A 23,363-nucleotide genomic window follows, 5' to 3' on the forward strand; every position below is an offset into this window, starting at 1 on the left:
TCTGCTTTTGGATGAACACACTGCAGGAAATCAGCTTGGGAGAGAAGTAGGTTAGACCCATTAGAGCTTTTTCTGAACAGAGGAAAAAATCCTTACAGAATAGAGGTTATCAGCTTTGAAGGGCAGGACCCATGAATGAGTTCTGCTCATTTACTAACATTCGAACTGAATGTTTAATTTTGTCAGTTAAGCAAACCTTTTCATAGCTTGAAGAGTCAATCTAGCAGTCAAAGACAGAGGGCATGATCTTCTAGTACTATCCAGGGCATTGTGTTAATTTATCCCCTTCCTAGAACTCATCTAACTCTTGTCTGTGATTTTCATAAGTATGAAAGTGGCCCTAATTCAACCCTGTGCAGAGGACTAGCAAAAGGCCTTGGCATCACATAAATTCCATTTAAACCCCATTAGCCTTGTGCAGAGGGCCATCGCAAGGCCTGAATTTGACTCGGAGAGTAACAACAGAGACCATCTGTATCATCACCTCTAACAGAATTCACAGATTATTAGTTTGCAAATATTAAAAAAAACATACAGAAAAACCTATTGTATGAAACCACTTTCTGGTTTTCTGCTGGCTGGTACAGTATACCAATACTTCAGAGAAATATTTAATAAAGCTATGACCTGATTAATTAAAATAATATGCACTGTTAAATTGGCACATATTACGGATTCATTAAAAATAGTCAAACACTATTTCTTAGTTAATTCCATACCTCTTCTAAGCACACAAATAACCTTTTTCTCTGAATACAAAAGAACTATTTTGCACTTCTCCTCTTAGCCTCACCTTTCAGAATGAAGTAAAATTGTATGAATATAGGTCTTGAAAAATTATAGCATCCAGCACATGCTCACTCCCTCTACAAAGAAAAGGGGGTACCACACTGCTTCATGCTGTTGGCAATTGGTCTGTGCAGAACACATGTGCTTATTGAATTCTATATCCATGTGCCATTTCTTGGCAAAATAATATATCTATTTGTCTTTTACAATTGAGCCTTTAAGGAGCGCCCACATTCTAAATTCCAACACCCACATGAAACATCTGTATCACATTGCAGAACTCATTTACTTTATGAAATTATTTCTTTTTATGTACCAAAGTGATACACATCAATGCAATACCAACAGATATATTGCAGTGGTGATTATAGTGTTTTGTTAATCAATGAGGCCCTCTACCCTAGTAAAAGATGCAGAACTCTTCTCATGTTCCCCACACACAACTCAAAGACATGACAGATAGAGCTGAGTATATCTTCTAAGGCATATTTTAAACTTCAGTCAAAGACTCTTTGTTTCTTACAGAGCTGCTGATGTTTTTCAACAAGGCATCCCATTTAGAAACAATTCTTTTTTTTAATATATTTCTCATGCCTTGTTCTTTATTCTTAATTGTGGTGGCATGGAAAGAGGAGGAGTCCATCTGCCTCTTATTCCTACTTAAGGGGGACAAGACGCAGAAGCAAACAAGACCAAGCTCACTGCACATAAATTACCTAGTAAAAGAACACAAAAATCACAGAAAATTATATGCTACAGGAGCAAATAATATAAGGTATTTCAAAGCCCTCTACAAGGTGTCAGTATCTTTTTAAAGAGAACTGGCATGTAGTCAGGACATATTCTCTGACAAACTCTAATAGGGCTTGTCTACATAAGGACACTCTGGAAAGTTAAGATAATCAACTAATAGGTGTGAAGTTCATTTGCATAAATGATAGCACAATAAAACCCTGTGTGGGCACTCTCATACAGAAGTGAAAAGGCCTTAGCTTGCTGTATCTTAAATCCTGCTACAGGAGGGCTTTCCGCAGCCACAGAGGAGAAGGCAGGGTCTTCCCCAAAAGAATTCTGAGCTGCTTCCATTAAACTCAGTGAGAGATTAAGTGTGAAACCCGTCCTTTCCCTTTTAGCCTTCAAATTGCTGTTCATCTTGAACTTCTGGAAAACTTCAGCCATCCAAAACTCCACACCCAGGGTACAATTCAAGCATTGGCATTAAGTAGGACAAACCTTTTGGCTAGTAATCCATAGGTTAATATAAAGATGAAGACTATAATATACAAATTGCTATGATTTGGCATAGTTCATGATTTTGTAAAGATTAAGGACCAAACAGTGTCTCTCATAGAAATGAGGCCACCAGAGAAGGTTGAGAAATTATAGAGGCCAAATAAAAGTCTAATGGGACATTCATTTTTGCCTGAACACAACAGATGTATGCAGGAGCCTCAGGGACCAATATGCTGAGTCTGCTTTACAAAATTCTTTATACCTTCTGCGAAAAGGATCAGTATAAGATCTCACACACCTGCCGCCAACAGCAAAATGTTTTTCTTGATCTTACTTTTTCTCATTTAAAATATGATAGCATAGAAAGGGATACAACTGAAATAATTTAATGAAACCAAAAATTATTCTTAAAACTGAATAGAAAAGTATAGGGGCTTAAGGTTGTCATTTCAAGACAAGCAAAATTTTACCTTATTGAATGTGAACAAGCACAGAATGCTGATATGCAACACAACAATTACAAAAGAAGAAAACACTGCCAAATTTATCAAGCAAAGTTGTTTTCATGATTGTTTTCAATGGGGGAAATTTAATTTAATTTCAACTAAAAGGTTTTCCAAATACTAGATAAGTACAAACATATGCAGTACTCTAAGGTCCAAAATCCTACCCTTCAGAAGAACAGCATGCAAGTGAACATTTCAGACTAGCTCTGCATTTTACAAGGGCAGCAGGATTTATTGTATCCTGATCTTTTTTGTTTGCTTTTCATTTACTATGGGAGAGCTTCCCCCTTCCACTCCGACATGCTGTTGCCCTTCAGATATGACTAGACAGGGCCACTACTTTTACGCCACAGAATGTACTTTCCATGTACTCCATCATCCTCATAAACACCTCATTACCTCAGCTCCATATAAAGTTTGTCCAAGTCAAAAACTAGTTATAGCATCATATGATACACTATTATGTTTCACCAGTCAGAGGTGTCTAGATAACCTAATGATATTCCATGAGGATCATGGCAGACAACATACATGACAAAAATATCATAGATGTAATAAAGCCATGCATGCATCATGAAACATTGTAATGGACTCTCTCTTAAGTCATGATTATGGTCATCAAGAAAAGGAATGCCAAAAAGAAAGCAATAAGGACTACAGCAATTTGTGGCATGCAGCTAAGTAAACAAAATGCAAATTTGCAAGGTATCCCGAGTGCTGAATCTTCCATCAGCATCTTAGTAAGATACACGTGTAAAATCACATGTCCATGTAGCCTGAGAGTTTCCTATTTATGACACATACATAATGTGTATGGAATAAGTTACTCACAAAATTTGTTCCTGATATTTCATCTGATATGAGTGTGTTACAAATAACTTATGGACAGTGCTAAAATCTTTCAGCTTTAGGTCAATTCACACAGATGTCTTCTCAGTGTTAGTCAGGATTAAAACATCAGTCGTAAACAGAGATTTTCCGGTTCAGATATACCAAGGAGATATTATAAGAGGAAGAAGTACTCTATGTAACTAAAGTAAGAACAGTTCAGAACACAGAATAAATAATGACACAAACATAAGAGGTTAAACACTGTTTAAAAACGTAGTCAGACATGCAATTGTTGACCAAAGTAACTGCATGTCACCAGAGACAAATATTCAAGCAACTGCTATAATACGTTTGCTCGTTATTCATTACATTTCTGATTCACTATTTATTATTTACTATAACTACATTGCATCCTGTTACATTACATCAGTTATGATGTATCACCATGTGTTTTATTGCACAGGACATGTTATATTATGTTACCTCCGGAACTTGGCAATAGCAGAATATCTGCCATTCACACCAAATGACAAGTACTGGAAAAATACCTAGTACCTTTAGGTTAAAAGGATACTTATTAGCTTGGTAAAACAACATGACGTGGCATGTTAGGTCAGTATATCACACTGTGCAGTTTAAATGTACGTAAACTGATGCAGCACAGGGAACTGCCTTGTACCGAATTTTTAACAAAGAGTTAGTACACACAACTGCAGACATCAAAATACACACGTTACACACAGGTTGGTGGGTACCCAGAATGTATCTCTCAGAGTACCAACTGACTTAAACCTAGTTATACTTATTTAACATTAAAGACTGTTGCTTAATCGGGATGATAATTCTGTTTAAGTAGGGCTCCGATGATTTACTGACGATCGGTCTTTGTATTTAATCTCAGTCTTGGGCTAGTTTTGTCTGTTTGCTTCTCTAAAAGCAGCTCTAAGTGATCATACAAATAAGAAATATATGAAATACTTCCCCACCTCCTGTGAACTTAATCCATCCATGCTGAGCCACTATACTGCACTTCTCATGGCTGCTCTTGCCACTGGGTAAACAGCAGGCTTAGGTCTTTTCATATTAGAAATAGTGCTCTTCCCATCTCCATAGGACTGTGCAGTAATCTGAGGAGCTCATTACAATTCTGCAGCTCACTGGATAGCAGTATCACCATAAAAAAGGAAGATTCTGTTAACTGGAAATTCCATTGAATCAGAATGAAAGACCATCTACCATATCATAATTTCTGAAAAAGAAGATTGTTCAGTGTCTCTAGTTATATCCCATCTAGTCAGCATAATACAGAATAGGTCATACTTCAATATAACAGACTGTTGAAGTTTAAATCATTATGCAAATATGAAGATATTCAGCTCATTCACACACAAGAAGTGTTCTCCAATAGATTTAGTTTACAAATCCCACCCTTTCCTTATGTGATGATTTTAATGCCTAGTTTTTAATGCTTGTATCTTTCATTCTTTGTTTCCTCAGGCCACTATCTTATGGTATTTACTAAAAGTCATATAGTGATTTCAAAGGAATACTTTTATCACTGACCCTATAGAGTAACTCTTGATGGAAGCAGAAAGGAACACATATGCCAGCAATACTCACTATTGAAGACAGACATGTACAGGGCTGCCCAGAGGATTCAGGGGGCTTGGGGCAAAGCAGTTTTGGGGGCCCCTTACATAAGAAAAAGTTACAGTACTATAGAATACTATATTCTTGTGGGGGCCCCTGCGGGACCCGGGGCCTGGGACAAATTGCCGCACTTGCCCTCTCCTCTGGGTCGCCCTGGACATGTAACCACAATGGACCAGTGTCAATATGGAATAACTGCTCCAGAGTGAGCCAGTCATTGGTCAAAAGGATCTCAGATAATGTGTACCCTTTATTGTTGGTTCATGCTGTCTATCTAGGCCAGGTGTGAGCAAAATACGGCCCATGGGACAGACTGGCACATCTAACATTTCTACCAGCCCACCAGGCTCTTTGGCTGCCCATTCGCAATCTCCAGGCTTCTAAAAGTCTTGTGGTGCAGTGGGGTGCTCAAGCAGGCTGCCTGCCTGCCATGGCCCCACACCACTCCCGGAAGTGACTATGGCCAGCTGCTGCTGCCACATCCCTATGCTCCCCTAGCAGAGTGGGAGGCAGCCCCATGTGCTGCCCCTACCCCCAGCAGCAGCATCACAGCTCCCATTGGCCAGAAACTGGGCGCTGGCAGTGCATTAAGACCTTCTGATTCCCTCCCCACAAGGGGCATGCAAAGACATGCCAGCAGCCATCAGCCACAGCTGCTTCTGGGAGCAGCGTGGGGCCACAGCACACAGGTAGCCTGCCTGAGCCCTGCTGCACTGCTCAAATCCTGCACCTCGCACTCCCTCCTGCACCCCAACCCCCTGCCCTAGGTCAGAACCTCCTCCTGCAACCAAACTTTCTCCCATACCCTGTACTCCCTCCTGCACCCCAATCCCCTGCCCCAGCCCGGAGCGCCTTCCTGCATCAAACTCCCTCCCAGAGCCCACACCCCTCACCCTCTCCTGCACCCCAACACTCTGCACCAGCCCATAGCTCCCTCCTGCACCCAAACTCCCTCCCAGACCCCAGACCCTCCATTAATATAGTAGAAATGTTTGGCCTGTGCCCCCTCACCTCAAAAAAAATTATTGCCCACCCCTGATCTAGGCTCTCTCTCTATGGGAGCAGTCCCGAAATTGTGGGACACGCCCCCCTAGAGGGGCATGGAGGAACATTTGGGAGAGTGCATGGCGAAGCCCAGGCCAGCCTGCAGAGGGCAGGGAGGGTGCGCCACCCAACCCTGCTCTGCATTACCAACAGGTAGAGCAACTCACAGTAGTCTAACCTAAAAGCAAAAAAAGGAATGGAGTCTGTATCTGAGAGAAACACATCCAGTCCCTTGGCCAACCACAAATTTAAAAAGACATTTTTGGCCATTGATGAAATCTCACTCTCTAGCCAACCCCATCTCACCCAGGCAAAAACCAGGACCATGGCAATGCATGGCGTGGTCAGTAAATGTAACAACTTAATATGTCAGCAGCAATAGATCGCAAAAGAAAAGCAGAACAATGAACAGAAGAGCAGGGATACTTAGAAAAGATACTTAATGAGGCACAATAGCTTATTTATTTTTATTATTCAAATACAGTTGGATCAAAACCCCCTTAAGTCAAGGGGAAAACTTCCTTTTGCTACTACTAAACTTGGAACTAGTGTGCTAAAAATAGTAGTGTAGCTGTGGTAGCACTGAGTAGCAGTATGGGCTAGCTGCACTAAGTACAAAGCCTCCCAGACCCATGCCACTGTTGCTGCTACCCATGCTACTGCCGCTACACTACTATTTTTAGCATGCTAGCTCAAACAGAGCTAGAATAAGTATGTCTACTTGAGCTGAGAATCACACCCCCAACTAGCATGGCCACTGCCACATCCCCAGAATACTAGACATTCCAGTACTTCTGGGAAGGGAATGGGCCCACTCCCACCAGCGTGACCTTGCACACCTGGTGCGACCTCGCACACAGTGCATGCAAGGTCATGCCGCATGGAGAAAGCCATTTTGAAAGAACCTCACCCCCTGCTGGCATGAATATGCATGAAAGTCATCCGTGCAGGTGTGTAGCGGCGTGCTTTTCAAAATGGCATCCCTCTTCAGTGATATTGGACAAAACCACATCTGGTTTTGAACTGGAAGAGGGACAAACCATAGAAAAAGAGGAATATTCAGCTTAAAACCTGATGAATGGCCTGTCTACTCCCAGCTCCAAGTGTAGACATAACCTTTGACTCCAGCGCACTTTGAATCAAGCCTATAGTATGGGCCAGGCCTCTGGGGGAAAAATGCATTGGTGAAATTTTCATTAACTGTTCAAGCTTTGCTACAAAAATACTGATAAATGGAAAATTTAGTTCACCTCTAGCAAACACCTCTAAGCAAGAAGAATGTGCTGCTACATCATCTGCTAATACACAGTGAATAACTGTAACATTCAGTGTAACTGATGCCCAGAGCTGTAAAAACAATTAGAAGCAAATGCACTCTGCTAAAAAGGGTTTTTGAACCAAAGAAAACAAAGAATCTACTTCTTTATTCCAAGCTCGGAGCCCAGAATGGAAAAAAAATACCCCAAAAAAACTGCAGTAAGCAGAATGGGCTACAGGCTAGTGTATTATGTAACTCTGAATGGCCATACATATTATAGGATTAAAGATTTATTAGCAATGACTGCTGAAGATGCTCTTTAACTCAATCTCAAATGTTACAGTCAAGTTAAATTATTACTCTCCTTGGGTGGCTCACAGGACTGTTAACGGATGACAGAGTGCTCTGCCTGTAGGCCACTGGTGCAATTTAATGTTTCTTCTCTAGTGTTTCCAATTCATTCCAGGTGAATTCTAGGTGAAAGTGATTACTATTATAGGGCTTATTAATGCTCAATGTGTAATGAGTTAGCAGTTTCAGTCCATCTCACAAAAACTAACCACCACAACTGACAGTCTTTAGAATTAGGCTGGTAACTGGCTGGACAAAGACTTAGAACCACTCTCTCACCCCTAAAGACGGTGTCTCCAGAACAGTGCCAATGTAGAGTGGAAGCTTTCAGTGCTGCTGGCTCATGCCACACTATTCCATGGTCAGAGGACTTTAGTGTCTAGTGAAATCGGCAACACATACTCGCATGTCACAAACACCACATTATTGCTAACTAAATAAACAAAAGGTACTATTTAGATTAGAAACATATTATAAACCTACAACTGGAAAATACATACTTGGTCAAAATAAGAACACAGAAAATGAGGCACAAGAAGTGGTACAGAATATAGAGTGAAGTCTAGTTAAGAAGAGAAGCAGAAAAATGAGAGAAAATAATGGAAACCAGCTCCTCAAAATCTTTCGATTTTAGGAGAGCCAAAAAACATTGAGTTTCTTTTACAAAAGAGGGTAGTGGAGGTACACTATTATTTTGGTAAGAAATCTGCTAGTGTCATGATGGGTCACCAAAAAACATGTAATGGCATATCCGCAATAGAAGGTGAAATATAGTATGTCTCCAACAATCCTACAGCATCAAATAAAAGACGTCAACATATTGTTGAAACTCGTTTATAATGACTATAACAAACAAGTTCCATAGCAAACCCAATTCTTTATATCATCAACAAATATCCAAGATGGACTACTAGTAAGGTGCATAATTAGTAACTTAGATCTGAAAAAATATTTATAGTTGTGTGGGTGAAAGGTGGAAAAAAAGAAACAAATAGTGGGAGAAAAGGTAAGGAGGAAGGCAGGAACAGAAGTAGGTAAAGGTTTTAAAACACAGTTTCCATGTTTAACTTTCTCCTGTCTTCCCAAAACTAAGCTGACATATATCACGCAATATTAAATAATCAGTTTGCAGATGCAAGAACAAAAGCTACACTGTGGGCCCAGGAAAAGGACAGAATTCCATAACTAGCGCTTCTGGTTTCAGCTTTAAAGTAATACTTGCTGATAAATAGGTAGAAGAAAAAGCAGACTCACCTATTTGTATTAATTGAGAAAGGAAACATTTACAGCTCTTGATCACTGTACCCAAAACCATCAGTTTAATACTGGATAGTGGTACAGTGCTGACAGATATATAAACATAATGAAAACATATGTTACAGAACTAGATGTATAGTCAAATTTCCCTGCTTCTCCTGTTGCTTGTTAGGTTTTCATATAGTCATAAGGAAGAGAAAAACATCTTTAAAGAAAAAGAGAAAATGTGACAGTAGAGCCACAAAAACTGAGGGAAGAGGACGCAGTGGGTATACCTGTAACTAATGTTTTTAAGTTGCCTAGAATTCAAGTTGATTATGCCCTTTAATGTAAAAATACTTCAAATTTTTTTAGAATAATTGTCTGACTGAATGAACTTGTTAATTTGATTCTCCAGTTTTATTACTGCTATGATGATGAATATAGGCACTAAGCAAAATCAACCAACACATAAAATACAGTAAATGAAATATTTGTGCATTTGATACTGCAAATCTACTGAAGTTCCTATGAAGGCAAAACTCCCACTGTGTTAATGGGACTACCACAATATAACTTGCATTATGCATGGGAGTAAATGTTTGCAAGATAGGTTCCCATGTAGGACTTAGAAGCCATTTCAAAACTACACACATGCAGTACTAACCAATTTCACATCAGTTTCAGTGCTCTAAATAATTCTTTCAGAAACTGAATTGTAAGCTTTTCAGTGCAAGGTTTGTTTTTTCTTTAGCAGATTATTGTACCTATTTTAAGGCAGTAAGTACACATTTCAGAAATGTAAAATCCTTATTCTGCCAACCATAATGGTCTAAATTTTGATTTGAACAATTTTAGATAAATTATGACTCCAGTAATAAAGGTATTTTCCATCTTTGTCAATAGCTTTCTCTGAAATAATCTGACCTTTCTTTCACTTATATTTATTGATTGGCTCTAAATATTTCAGATAATAAATACTTGCTTCTAAGGAATGCATCAAACTATGATTTAAATTAAAATACTAAAATATATTCAAGTATTAACTACACTTGATTCAGGTTGATTCTGGAAGGGCAGCCAAAGCCTGTTTACATTCTGAAACCATCCTTTCAATTACACTGATGAGAATGTTAAAATGAAAAAATATAAGGATGAATATCATGTTCCAACCTTTCTGTTTTTGATTCACTGTCTGCCGTGCACTGTTCAAAGTCTCGATTAAGACACTGTAGTTGCACTTGAAGTCTTTTTTCCCGCTCTACACTTCCTTCATAAAACTTCATTTCCTTTTCCATTGCTTTTACTTTGTCTTCCATCAGCTTAAACTCGTGAAGGATCAAATAGCTGACTCCACAATATTTACACACCGTCTCATCTCGGGACATCTAAAAAAAGAACTAGTCATCAGAATGCTTTTAAGAAATGTATTGAAACTAATTAGTAAACTGAACAAATCTAAAACAGGACTAATTTTAAATGATTACAAGGATCATTGATTATCAGAAGTCTATTTATTGATTTACCATATAATAACTAAAATATTTGCTACATTAGCAAAACGAAATCAAACTATAATCCAGTAGTTCTGCCTGTTGGAATCCTTACAAGGTGCCTGAACTTATTAATGTACCGTACATACCCATGTGTCCCCAAACAAGAAGGTGAACTCGCTGAAGTATATTTTATGGAGAAACAGTTCAAAATAAAGAAAAATACCCAGTTTGTATTTTAGAAAGCTACTTTCTTAGTATGACTTCCAGATTGTCTGAGCCAGAAAGGTCTTGCTCTGTGCTGTTTCCGGACAACTCATCTTCTCTTAAACAGATCAGAAAAACAGCAGGAAGTAAATGAAGTGATACAATCCAGCAGACCCTACAAAAGCACATTTAGAGTTCACAAAAAACCATGATTAAAACAGTGCTCATCATTAGGTCTGCTTACATGGCATGTGTGTCATATGGAAACTCTGTATGATTTGGCAGGTGTGAAGTTATTCATCATCAAAAGATAAATTATTCAGCACACAATGGACAACTGATTGAACCACCATTTCTTAAACTGAGAGGCAGAGTTAACTGGCAAGACAGTGCAAAACTTTCAGCAAAGCTTGGTGAAAATCTAACACACAGGGAAATGTGGTGAGGCTTTCAGACATACAAGGTATCTTTTCAGTCAGTTATCCCTTAGTTTTCCATTCTAGTCTCTCTTCAGAACTTCCAGATCAAGTTTGCTCAGTTTACCAGTACAATTATGTTTTTTTCCAACAGTAGCCCTGCAAACTCAGCTTATTCTTTCCTGCTCATTCATCAGGGACAGTAGAGTTTCTGCAACTGAAACATACATATTTTACAACTATGTTGATGCTACAAAAACCAGAATAGAATTCTGCTATTTTCCCCACAATGGTGTTGTCTCTCTGATGCAGCAGTAAAACTTACTTTTGTCAGTTAGATAAGCAACTTTAGTTCTGAATATACACAAAAAGCAGATTTGTTGAGGTGCCCCAAAGGCTGGATTCAATAAGCAGCTCTTCTACTTAGGGCAGCATGGCCTAATGGCTGGAGTCAACAGAGTAGCCATCTCTGTGGGATTGTGCAGCCTACTGGGGAAGTGGGGCACCACTTAGGAGGGTGTGCCACCCAGGGTTGGGGGACTCAGGCCCTACCTGTTCCTTTAAGTCCTAGCCCAGGGCCCTAGCAACGGTGGGGGTGCTCTCCACCAAAACACGCTGACTGATTTCCTGGTTCACTCACTAGAGAAGAGTCTAAGTCCCCTGGACTGCTTCCTACTCTTTCTCCCTCAGTGATTTTCCACAGTTCGCCTGGGTCTTTGGGGTCCTCAGCTGGCATAGCTCTTGCCAGCGCAGTCTCTTCTCCAGACTCATCAGGCAGTCTAGAGTCCATCTGGAACACTGCATGCAAAGGCTCTGTAGTCAGAGCCTGTAGCAGTTCCCTGGAGACAGCCAAGAGCCTGCATCCTCCCACTTCAGCAGCCTGCCCAGATTGAGTTGAGCTGCTTTCTTTTATGCTCTGCCTCCAGGTTGAGCATGCCCAGCAGAGCCGGAGGGGTGGGACTTCCTCTGCCTGCAAAGCACAGTTAACTCTTTCAGGGCTGGTGCGGGGTAGGTACATCCCATCACAGACTCAAAGAGAAGAGGGGCGGGGGCGACATGGTTTGATTGAGAACAATATGTAGGGAAGCTTATTTTAACAGTGCATTTTGAATTGACTGAAGGGGAGTGATGTGGGTATAAGGAAGGTCACAAAGGAGGTGATTACAGTAGTCAAGTCAGGAGAGGGCTTGGAGAATTGGTTTAGTTACTTGGACAGACGGTAAAGATCAGATGACAGAAATCTTGTGTAGTAAGAAGCTGAAAGATCTGGATGTAGCTTGAATGTGCAGGGCAAGAGAGAGTCTAAAAAGGTTGCAGGCCTGAGTAACAAGAAGTTTAGTAATGCTGGCCAACAGAGAGAGAGAGAGAGAGAGAGAGNTGAGGACTCTACAGGGAGAAGAAATTCAGGGAAGGGAGAGGATTATCTTTGCTTTTAAATACATTTAAATGCAAACTGTGGAGTCTGCAGAAGGGCTGTACTCATGTCCTGGGTGTCAGCGACAATGCCTTAGTGTGCTCTGTTCAAACTCAGTCTGAGGCCATGTCTACACTACGGGATAATATCGTATTAGCTAAAATCGGTTTCTTAAAACTGATATTATAAAGTCGAGTGTGCGCATCCACACTAGGCACATTAATTCGATGGTGTGCGTCCATGGTCCAAGGCTAGCGTCGATTTCTGGACCGGTGCACTGTGGGTAGCTACTGTAAAATAATGAGGCCAATAACGTCGATTTGCGTCCACACTAACCCTAATCCGATATAGTAATATCGATGTTAGCGTTACTCCTCTCGTTTTGTAGGAGTACAGAAATCTATTTAAAGAGCCCTTTAAATCTATATAAAGAGCAGTGTAGTGTGGACGGGTGCAGCGTTAAATCGATTTAATGCTGTTAAAATCGGTTTAACAGCATAGTGTAGACCAGGCCTAAGTGAAGAGAGAAAGGTCTGGAGTGGAGAGGTTGCATTTTGAGTCATTTTGATATTTGTAGCTATGTGAATAGATAGATCACCCAGACGAAGGATGTAGAGAGAAAAAAATGGGCCTCAGATTGATGCATGTGAGCAGGGCCAATCAGAGGGGGGTCCAGGAGGGCCATTTAGACACTTGTTAAGTGGCATTTGATAATTTTCACAACCTGTTTTTATGTGCATCCCTATTAGACCAAAATGTGATACACTCCCTTAGCTTAGAGCAGCAAATTTAAGCAAATAAGAGATATGATTTGCTAAAAGACATAATTTTTTTTTGCACAGAAAAGGGTTAGAAAAGCATTTGTTAAATAAAAAAATATTCAATTATATCTCACTCTTCTTTTTTTTTTTGTGCCTTAATATGTTTTCATGTGTCATCATTTTTTATTTTATTATGGCTAGGGGTCTCAAAAGCTGGAAGTGGCCTGGGCCTCTCTGGACCTCTGAGAGGGCCTGTGTGGAACCCCACAGAAAGTGAAAAGAGCCATTTGCTAAAGGAGACACTGACCAATCAACCACCAAAGAGGCAGTAGGAGAACCAGAAGAGGACAAAGTTTCTAAAAAGGATGATATGCCCTACAGCGTCAAAAAGCAGCAGAAAGGTCAAGGTGAGTGAAGAGGCGGAAGGGGATCTGTAATTTAGCCAACACAAAGTCACTAATAAGAGTGATGAGAGCAGTTTTATTTGAGTGAAAAGGGTTTGAACCACTCTGGAGCAGATCCAGACCTGACTGGAGGATATCCAGGCTGAAGTTAGAGGAGAGAAGCTCAAAGGAGCAGTTATTATCTTATTATCTTAAAGACACAGGGAAGAAGGAAGATGGGGCCATAGCTGGAGGGGCAAAATAGAGTGACTGAGCATGTGGAAGATCACACCATGTTTTTTATCTCTGTTTCAATTACTTGCAGTCAAAGGTATCATAAAGCGGTATGACTTAGAAGGATCAGAAATCAGAAAAACTGCAAGCATAGCCCAAGTTAAAATAAATAAATCCCCTTGTGCTAAGGATGGTGGTGAGGAAAAAAAAGAGAAGTTCAAACACATGCGCACACACAAAAAGAGCCAGAAAGAACATTTTGGAATGTTTTTTTTTTTTAAATGGGGTTGAATAGAAAAAAAGATTGCATTTAACCAAAAGATAAGTAACTTGTCAAAAATTATTAGCTAAAGAGTCACTATTTAAAAGTTCAGTAACATGCTGCATTTTAAATGTAATTTCATAAAACCATATTTTGGGATGTTTGCTCTGGGATTACCAAGACAGGCATTATTTCCTATCTCTTAACTTTGACTCAGAATAAAATGACAGTGGCTCTGAACAAACTTAAAAACTCAAGTTTATTTTTCCTGGCAGTTACAATCTGTACTTGGAAATATGAAACTGTTATTCAGAACAAATATCATAAGATTCCAAAGCACTAAAATTACTATATTGAAAAAGGACAACATGAGCTGTTATGGAGAGGGAGGAGGGGGTTGTTATCCCCAAAAGAACATTGTGCTCTCTTGCAGTACCACCACTTCTGTCTTTCAAATAAACAATTATGGGCACTTCACTCTGTCCCCGTGTAAAGAACTCTGTCACATTAAAATTTCAAGTTCAGACCCTTGAGTACAGATCTGTTTCAGTTCTGCTAATTGAACTAAATGGTTGGGAGCTTTCCAGAGAAATTAAACTGAAGTACTAAAAATAATTTCCTTTTTGAGTTAATGAATAAAGTTTGTTCTAAAATTTATTTTTTTCTAGATAAAGTAAAAATGTGACACCTCTTCAAGTCAGGTTGCACTTTTAGTGCCTGATCCTGCATTCTCTGTGCACCCAAAATTCACACTAAAATCAATGGATTTTACATCAGTACATACCCCTCTGCTTGCTACCCCCTATCGCCAGCCCTGAATTTTATATGTAGAAAACCAGTTATTGTGGCACAGGTGGTCTGTGGAGTTTTTATAGCATGTTGTTGGGGGAGGGGGGGGGGGAGCTTCAGAAAGAAAAAGGTTAAGAGCCCCTGGCCTAGAGAGTACAATGAAAATACATGATTCATCAGTGAAAATGTAGCTAATTTAGGGTCTGATCCTGCTAACTGCTCAACATCCTCAATTGCCTTTGAATTCAGCCTAGCAGAATTGAGTCTTTAGGAAACAAATGTTTACAACTAAAAGTGCATCTGCATCACTTAAATAGTAAGAGAAAAGAACTGTGACTGCCTTTCCCTAGTAAGTGTACAACATTGTACTGTTCCTGACATTGCTATCATGTTGTTACGCTGCTGATAAAGTCACTGGGTTTTTAATTGGAAAGTAAAAAGAATCACGTATACTAATATTTTTGAAAAAACCCAATATAAATAGCTAATGATAGTTATGAACCTAAAAATATAATTATTTTCTTCTGTGATATGATTCAGGAAAGGGCTTTAATTAATTGAGACAAGTTCCAATTATATTAAGGCTACAAAATAGTGTCTGATAATTTATAAAGTAGACATTCATCTCAAATAAAATTAGTTTTCAAAACAAAAACGTTTGACAATACTAGAGGGTTGCATGCTTCACTGTTTATGTAGGCCAAGCCATAAACTCAGCCAAGACCTTGTCTTGCTATGGCAGGGCTCCAGGGCCCTCCATTCTTGTCAGAACTCTGTTGATTTTGGTGAAAACTGGAAATCTGGATTTTAGTGAAAATCAGGCTTTTCTGGATTTCCAATTTTCACCGAAATCAATAGAGTTCTGACCAGAGTGTGTGGGGGAGGGCCTGTCTGGAATGGAAGACAAGTAGAGTAGAAGCACACCTGGACAGAATGGGTCTGAGAGGCCCTCTTGAGGGACACAGAGAAGCTTCTAGCAGCCTGAGTACCACTAAAATTGAGCCCTCAGAGTGCCCATTAGTGCTGCTAGCAGAGAAAGCTCTTTGGTACCATAACAATATCCCCTGTCCCCTTGCCCCAACCTAACCCTCATCCTAAATCCTAAAATCAGGCCTTTTCGGTTTTCCCAATTTTCATCCAAATTAAGAGATCGAAGTGGATGGGCAAGGAGCCTGGCTGGAGTAGGACCTAACCAGAATGGGAATTAAAGGCCCGAATCTGGGGGCTGACCAGAGTTGGGGGTGAGGAACTCAGCTGGAGGAAGGGACTGGGCTGGAAGAGGATGAAGAGTCCACCAATCCTATTATCACCCTAAACTCTAACCCTGAGGTCACTGCCTCACCCTGATATCCAGCATGACCCTGCTACCCTCCCTTAGGCCAGTAAGGTCAACACCTCATCTTTGTACCCAGAGTGACTCTGCTCCCCTCCCACAGATCTTTGTTAGGTCACTCCCTCATCCATGTATTCTGAATGACCAAATGGTGATTTTAGTGGAAATCAGGATTTTTCAGTTTTCCAGTTTTCACCAACTGATGCCTAGACGATTCTGTCCATTGAGGTCTTGATTATTCCCTTGAAATGTTGGTTTTCAAAAGTTACCGCCATACAGACAGACAAAAAAATTGCTATCAAGTTGAGTGTAGGTCCTCGCTTCACTTGGGAAAAAAGAGGCCCAAGCACAGCCATTTTATATTAATCACAATTTAAAGTTCAGAGACAAAACTTTTTACAGCTTATACACAAAGTACTTAGAATGAGAAGAGGGTTCTTTGGTTTCTGGACTATTATGATGACAATCTATAAAGACCTCAGATCATTAAACTGAATAGATAAGAGTACCTTAAGGTGATATTAATCCATCAATGTTTCTGAATTCCCAGACGGCAGTGGTGATTCATAGTGCTTCTCACTATCTACAGCTGGTCCCTCCCTCCCCAGTGTACTACAGGAGGAGGTCTGGGTGAAACACAGTAAAAAGAGTAGGAGGAGAACAGATCAGAGATGTAAGCAGGGGTGCTGGAACAATTTGTATAGTGGGGGTGCTGAGAGCCAGTGAACCAAACTGTAAACCCTGTATATGATGGAAACCACTTCAAGCCAGGGGGTACAGCAGCACCCCCAGCACCTGTAGTTCCAGGACCTATGCACGTAAGCATAGGCGTGCACACCCCAATGCCCACGGGCCAGATCCAGCCCCTCAGGGCTTTGGATCGAGCCTGCAGGATTTGCCCCCTGTGGTGCCGCAGGCCCCAGGCCACTCTCAGAAGCGGCCGGCAGGGCACCACGTCCCTGGGCCCCCATGTGTTGCTCCAGGTACCATCCCCCGCAGCTCCCATTGGCCGGGAACGGGGAACCGCAAGCTTTGGGGGAGGTACCTGGAGGTGTGGCAAGGTCAAAGCGCGGAGCCCTGGGCCCACTACCAAGGGGCTGCGCAGGGACATGGTGAGCGGTGTGGGGCCAGGGCAGGCAGGCAGGGAGTGCACTATTGCAGGTAAACAGCGCTGGGCTGGAGCCTGAACTCCTCCTGCACCCTGCCCCCCAACTCCCTGCCCTGAGCCCCTTGCCTGCACCTCTGCACCCTACCACCCCTGCCCTGAACCCCTGCCATGCACTCCGCACCTCAAACCCCCTGCTGAAGCCCCTCGCTGCAGCTCCATTCCCCCAACTCCTCTGCCGCTGACCCCGCACGGCACCTGCCTGCCCCAAACCCCTGCCCTTGAGCCCACCTGCGCGCACCTCACACTCCTCCTGCACTCCAACCCCCGCCCTGAGCCCCTGCTGCAGCTCTGCGCACCCTCAGGCAGCTCCAACCTCCCTGCCCTGACCCCCTGTCGCACCAGCAACCCCTCCTACACCCCAACCCCCTGCCCTAAGCCCCCTCCTGCACTCCACATCCCTCTTGCACCCCAACCCCCTGCCCTGAGCCCCCTCTTGCACTCAGCACCCCTCCTGCACCCCAACTCCCTTCCCTGAGCCCCCTCATACACCCCGCATACCTCCTCTGCCTCAATGCCTGGGCCTGAGCCCCTTCCTGCACACTGCACCCCCTCCCATACCCCGCACTCCCTCCCACACCCCAACCTTTATGATGTTCGCCTTTAAAAAAAATAATTCCCTGGGTGCACACCTTAATGAAATGTGCTGCACACACCTATGGGTAAGTGGGAAAAGGACCATACAGGGCCTCAGCAGTAAGGATGAGGAGGTTGAATCTGACATGGGAAAAGACAGTAAGCCACTTAAGGGAATCAAGGAAAAGGAGTTGTGATTGAAGCAGTTATAGGACAGATGACTTTAGCATGGTGTTTTTGACAGACTGGTGGGAAAAGAGGTGGAGGTCAGGGGAGGTAAGAAAGGATTACAGCAATCAAGACAAGGGATGGCCAATAGATGGACATTAAAAAATGTTCTATTTAACTTTACATTAATGTACTAAGTGCACTCATAGCCACATATGTGAGAGAGCTCTTGAAGATTGAGCCAAAGTAGAGCAAATCACACAAAAAAAAAAACACCACCAAATAACACCAGAGATAAATTTGACCCATAAGAATTTTTGCCAAGGACCTGATCTACATAACAGCAGATACTATGAAAACATGACAAGAAGTCTGTGAAGTATAAATAGTTTTGAAGGGCAGCATTTCCAGCTGTTACAGTATAGCATCTCTGGGAGTAGATTCAGCTCTGAGCTGTATTAACTTTTTGAAAAACTAATGGTGTTCTGTGGCTACGCTGAACATCTTTTAGCCCACCAAAGACAAGTGGAGAACTGAACCAAGATGGATAGCCATTCCTATTACGTCTCTCTGACTCTATACAGTAGACATCTGGGGAGCATAAATCACGCAGGAGAAAGAAAGCTTTAGTGATCTGACCCATTCTTAGCCAGCTGAATAAGTCACGCTAGTAGCTTCTGAAAGAACGGAACTTTAAATTACAGTATTTCTACATGTCTGAATAGCTTGTAAGGAGCATAACCTTGGGATACTGCCCACTTTGGCCCATACTTTAGATTCCACTGACAAAAATTACTATATTACAGGAATTGCATGTTTCGGTACTTATAAAAAATGAAAAATAATCTATCCAATGTACCTGAATCTTTTTTCCTTATTCATCTACTTACTTAGAAACAGATCTTTGTGCCCCAATGCTAAACACAGGGCTAAACACTTATATTTGAAATATCCAGTTACAAAATAACTAAATATGGGCCTTTCATCTTAAAAGCCAGCAACTAAGTCCCCTGTTTTGTGAGATTTTTAAAGGTTTAGACTGATTCTGATATAAATAAAATAAAGACCTGAAGCTACAAGCAGGAGTGTAACTGAATGTTTAATTTTAGTGGTTGGCCAAATACCAAAAAACAATATTTATCCAAAGCTGTACTAGAAGCTGAACAATGGATATAAACAGAAAAACAAAACTTTTACTGACCCAAAGTTCTATGTTTTGTAATTCCTTCTCCTTTCTAACTTTTTTATTCTCCCCTGTATTATTTTCTTCTTCATCTGAATGCTCCACACACACACACACACACACCCGTCACCCTAATTCCCTTTTCTGACAGATTACCTCTAGTTTCTCCTGTTTCCCTCCCTCCTAATCCTGAATTTCCCCTAGACTTGCAAGACAAAAAAAATGACTGAGCTAGTCACACAGCTAGGACTACAGGAAGAAAGAGAGGTTTCCTCCTAACTATTCAACTGTGAATATGTATTCTGTTGAAACTGATTCAATTCTTTATTCAAAGCCAAATTTCAGTACAGGCCTATTTTATAAGCAAGCCTCAATTTTACGTGCTCTGAGACTACAAAAAGAAAAGTTATTGTGAGTCAACTTTAAAGCAACGATTTAGTTGGAAAATAGCACAGCTTGCCATGTGCACAAGTAAATGGCAGAATAATTATTAGACACACAAGGTGTATGAGGTAATTTCTTTTATTCTGTTGGTGAGAGAGACAAGCATTTGATCTTACAGAAAGCTCTGTGTAACACGGCTACAACAGCACTGCATAGAATAATTATTAAAAAATTTCCCATTGGTAAATTGCACTATTTGCACATTTTGAACATATATGAACACAGTAAAAATAGCAGAATGATAAGAACAGAATGTCCCCCAGGCTGAAGAGTTCATTTAAAACATACTGAAGCAATCAACTTGTCTTAAGGGGAATTTTTATTCAGATTTCATGCAACTTCCACTTTTTCAGGCATTTGCTGCCTGAGAATAAAGAAGAATAGTTAATCATAAAACTACCATAGGATTTAAAATTACTGTGTGTATATCTTTTGCTATATTTATACCACATGTGGTCATAAAAAACAGCACAAACTGCTATTTACCAACCATAGTATAAACTACAAACCATTATAAAAAGTGACTTTAGTCTCCACTTGTGGGTGTCAATAAGCTCCTCCCATAACAAAGACATCAGTTACCTTCACATCAATTTACTTCAAACAGGAAAAAAAAAATCTTTATACATCCACGTTCAGGCACACTAAGACAAAATATGAAGTGGAATTGGAGGGCATATAATTTTTTTTGGCATTCATTTGAGTAGACTAATACATACTTGTTCTGCACTCATCCCAAACTCATGGCAGTAAATATAGGCACATAGAAATGGTCATGCTGGATCAGATGCTATATTTGTAGAGTGTTATTAGTCTATGTATAATAAGTTTCAGCCAGTGGAATATTCATAAATCATTGTAGAATTTTGACCCCAGATGGTTCTAATATTTCTTACCTTTTGGATTTCTTCTGGTAATGCATGCATAGGAACATGTCGATCCATGGCCTTCCAAAATTCAGGCACGCTTATGAAGCAGGGCCACACAAAACTCCTGGAGATTAAATGGTCAGAATTTGTTTAACAAGAGGGGTAAAAAACTGTAACTATCTTGGGCAGCATTTTCAGAGGAGGTGCATGTGTACTTTTTCCTACTTTATTTCAGTCTTGCTCAAGGCTTCATCATTTTGCATAACTTGATAAGACAAAACTATGCACACCATATACAGCCCCATTCTCTCCTGTCCACCTACAGCTTAAAGGATCTGGGCTTGTCTACACTAGTGCTTAAGTCAATGTAATTTACGTCACTCGGGGTATGAAAAAGCCACCTCCCTGAGCGATGCAAGTTACATCCACCTAAGCGCTGTCCACACCAGTGCTTATGTTGGTGGAAGCCACTCTCCTACCGACACAGCTTCCAGCTCTCGCCTAGGTGGAGTAATCATGCTGATGGGAAAGCAGTTGCACTGATGCAGCGCTTCTAGTGTAGACTAGCCCATAAATAAGAATTAGTCCACTGGTATTCTGTTCTGTTTTCACCTATGAATTTAAGAATGAAATTTTCAAATGAAATTGAAAACTGTCCATCTATATAAACATTAACATTATTTAGTCATATCAGGTCAAATTTCACCTTCATTTCCACCAACACAATTCCGCTCTCCCCTCTGCTGTTACGCTGTTACTCTCAACTGAGAGAAGAATTTGGTTCATTGACTTCAGTGCAGCACTGCTGGACATAGGCAAGATTTGGCCCACGGATGCCAGTAGAGTGACACAGGCATGAGGGTGAGCACAATCTAGCCCGGCGACTTCAGTGGTGCTCTGCATAAGTATGAGCCAGAGCGCAATCTTGTTCCACTGCCTTAATAGAGCTGGTGCATCCAGGGCCACCGACAGCGGGTTCGGGCCCTGGTGAAAAAAATGTTTCAGGCCCCCCCAGTAAGGGCAGACCGGCTAAACAGGGCCAACGAAGCCAGGGAAGCCTGGGCCTGGTAATTTGTTCCGGCTCCACCCCCATCCTTGTTGACCCTGGGTGCATGTAGGTGAGAGCTCAGTGGGGCATGGTGGGGGAGACCAAGAGCAGATTTTGGCCACTGACTGCAGTGGGGGTAGAAACAAGCTAGACTTTAGCCCCATGGGGGCAGTGCTGGGACCAGCATGAGCAGATTCCTCCTGTTGACAGGGTCAGCTTTAAGGCGATTCCACCAATTCCCCAGAATCAGGCCCTGCGCTGAAGAGGGCCCCGCTCCGGGGGTCTTGGGCGGCATTTCGGCGGTGGAGGGTCCACTCTGGGGGTCTTGGGCAGCATTTCAGCAGGTGGGGGGGGCGGAATCCTTGGGTTGCTGAGAAGACCGTGGACAGACCCCCTGCCACCCGAATGCGCGAACCCCAGACGCCAGGCCGCCGACAATTCCAATCGGGCCCGGGGTCATAAAGACAGCCTGCCTGTACAACTCTCTCCAGCTCATGAGGCCTAAAAGAAGCTGGCAGCAAAGACGGCGCTGTGAGTGAAAGGTCTGCCTAGGGTGCCTGACTGAGCTGTGTGCTGCTTCCTCTACTGCCCCCGGCCTTGTCCCGGGCCTGTAAGCGCCTTGGGCAGGGGCTGTCTTCCGCCCAGTCTGTACAGCGATGGCTCACGAAGACTCCTGTGGGAGTGGGGAAGCAGCGCTACCTGGAAGGATACTGCTTCTGCATAGCTTCAGAGTACACCGTGTTAGTCTGTATCCGCAAAGAAGAAGGAGTCCTGGTGGCACTGAGAGAGCTAACAGATTATTTGAACAATAAGCAATTTGTTTAGTCTTTCAGGTGCCACAGAAATGCTCCTGCCGTAGGAATGTGCCCCGGTAGCAGCTTATCGATATACGTACAAATTGTAAGAAAACTGCCTCTGTATTAAACTGTTGCCTGAGGTAGCGAGACGTGATCCTTGCCCAGGCAGTCAAGTTAATAGACTCACAGTCTAAGTGAAATTCGCCTGCGTGCAGAAGATGTGCCTCTCTGTAGCATCAGGAGATGTACGACAGCGTGTAAGAGAACAGCCTTATGTGAAGACGAGACCTGGGCTTATGTAAGCTTGAATAACATGCTACCACACTGTGTCATCCTTCCCTCGCTACGTTGACTGCTGACCCGCCGAGCACAGCGGAGCCCCCCTCTCCCGACGCTCCAAACCGCAGGTCCGCCCGCCCCCCTAGACATCCGAACGGGGCCTGCGGGCTCCGGGGGGCGGGGGTGGCCCCGCGGTGGGAGGGGGACGCGCAGGGAGTTGCGGGGCGTGGATCGGGCATTTTCTTACCTCCGCGTCCCTTGCGCTGCCGGGGACTCCTACGGCTTCTCTGGTAACCACGGCAACCGCGCAACATTGAGGCACGTAACGACGCGTCAGTCAACGTAAGGGGAGCGGAAGAGAGTCACGTGCCTGGCGAAAGGCGAGACTGAGGCTGGAGGGTGGCGAGAGAGCCTGCAGCGCAGCGGTGAGTAGGTAGGGGGAGCAGTGGGGGCGGGTGTAGTCACCGGGCCTAAGTGATCAAACCTCGGCTCGCTCAGGCTGTAGTCCCTGCTCTTGTGAAAAGTACAAACCTTCATCTCTTCGCTAGGAGTTTAACTCGTCTGCTAAGTCACTGGGAACACGTTGTATTCATTCTTTCCCTAGCCAAGGTAATGCCATGAATGATGACAATAAGGAAAAGGAG

General features: G+C 42.3%; 1 protein-coding gene across 1 annotated transcript in view; it reads right to left on the reverse strand.

The window, feature by feature from the left end:
- The window catches only part of LEKR1 (leucine, glutamate and lysine rich 1), a 136,482-nt gene extending 113,393 nt beyond the window's left edge, over nt 1–23,089 (reverse strand). The window contains exons 1-3 of the mRNA XM_032805522.1: nt 22,967–23,089; nt 20,623–20,719; nt 10,072–10,286 (exon numbers count right to left, since the gene is read on the reverse strand). Coding sequence (XP_032661413.1) covers nt 10,072–10,286; nt 20,623–20,670 — 263 coding nt within the window. The 5' untranslated portion in view covers nt 20,671–20,719; nt 22,967–23,089. The remainder of the gene's footprint in view (nt 1–10,071; nt 10,287–20,622; nt 20,720–22,966) is intronic.
- Between the last annotated feature and the right edge of the window lie 274 nt (nt 23,090–23,363).

Source organism: Chelonoidis abingdonii, chromosome 8 (genome assembly GCF_003597395.2).
Source record: "Chelonoidis abingdonii isolate Lonesome George chromosome 8, CheloAbing_2.0, whole genome shotgun sequence".
In the NCBI taxonomy this organism is placed as follows: Eukaryota; Metazoa; Chordata; order Testudines; family Testudinidae; genus Chelonoidis; species Chelonoidis abingdonii.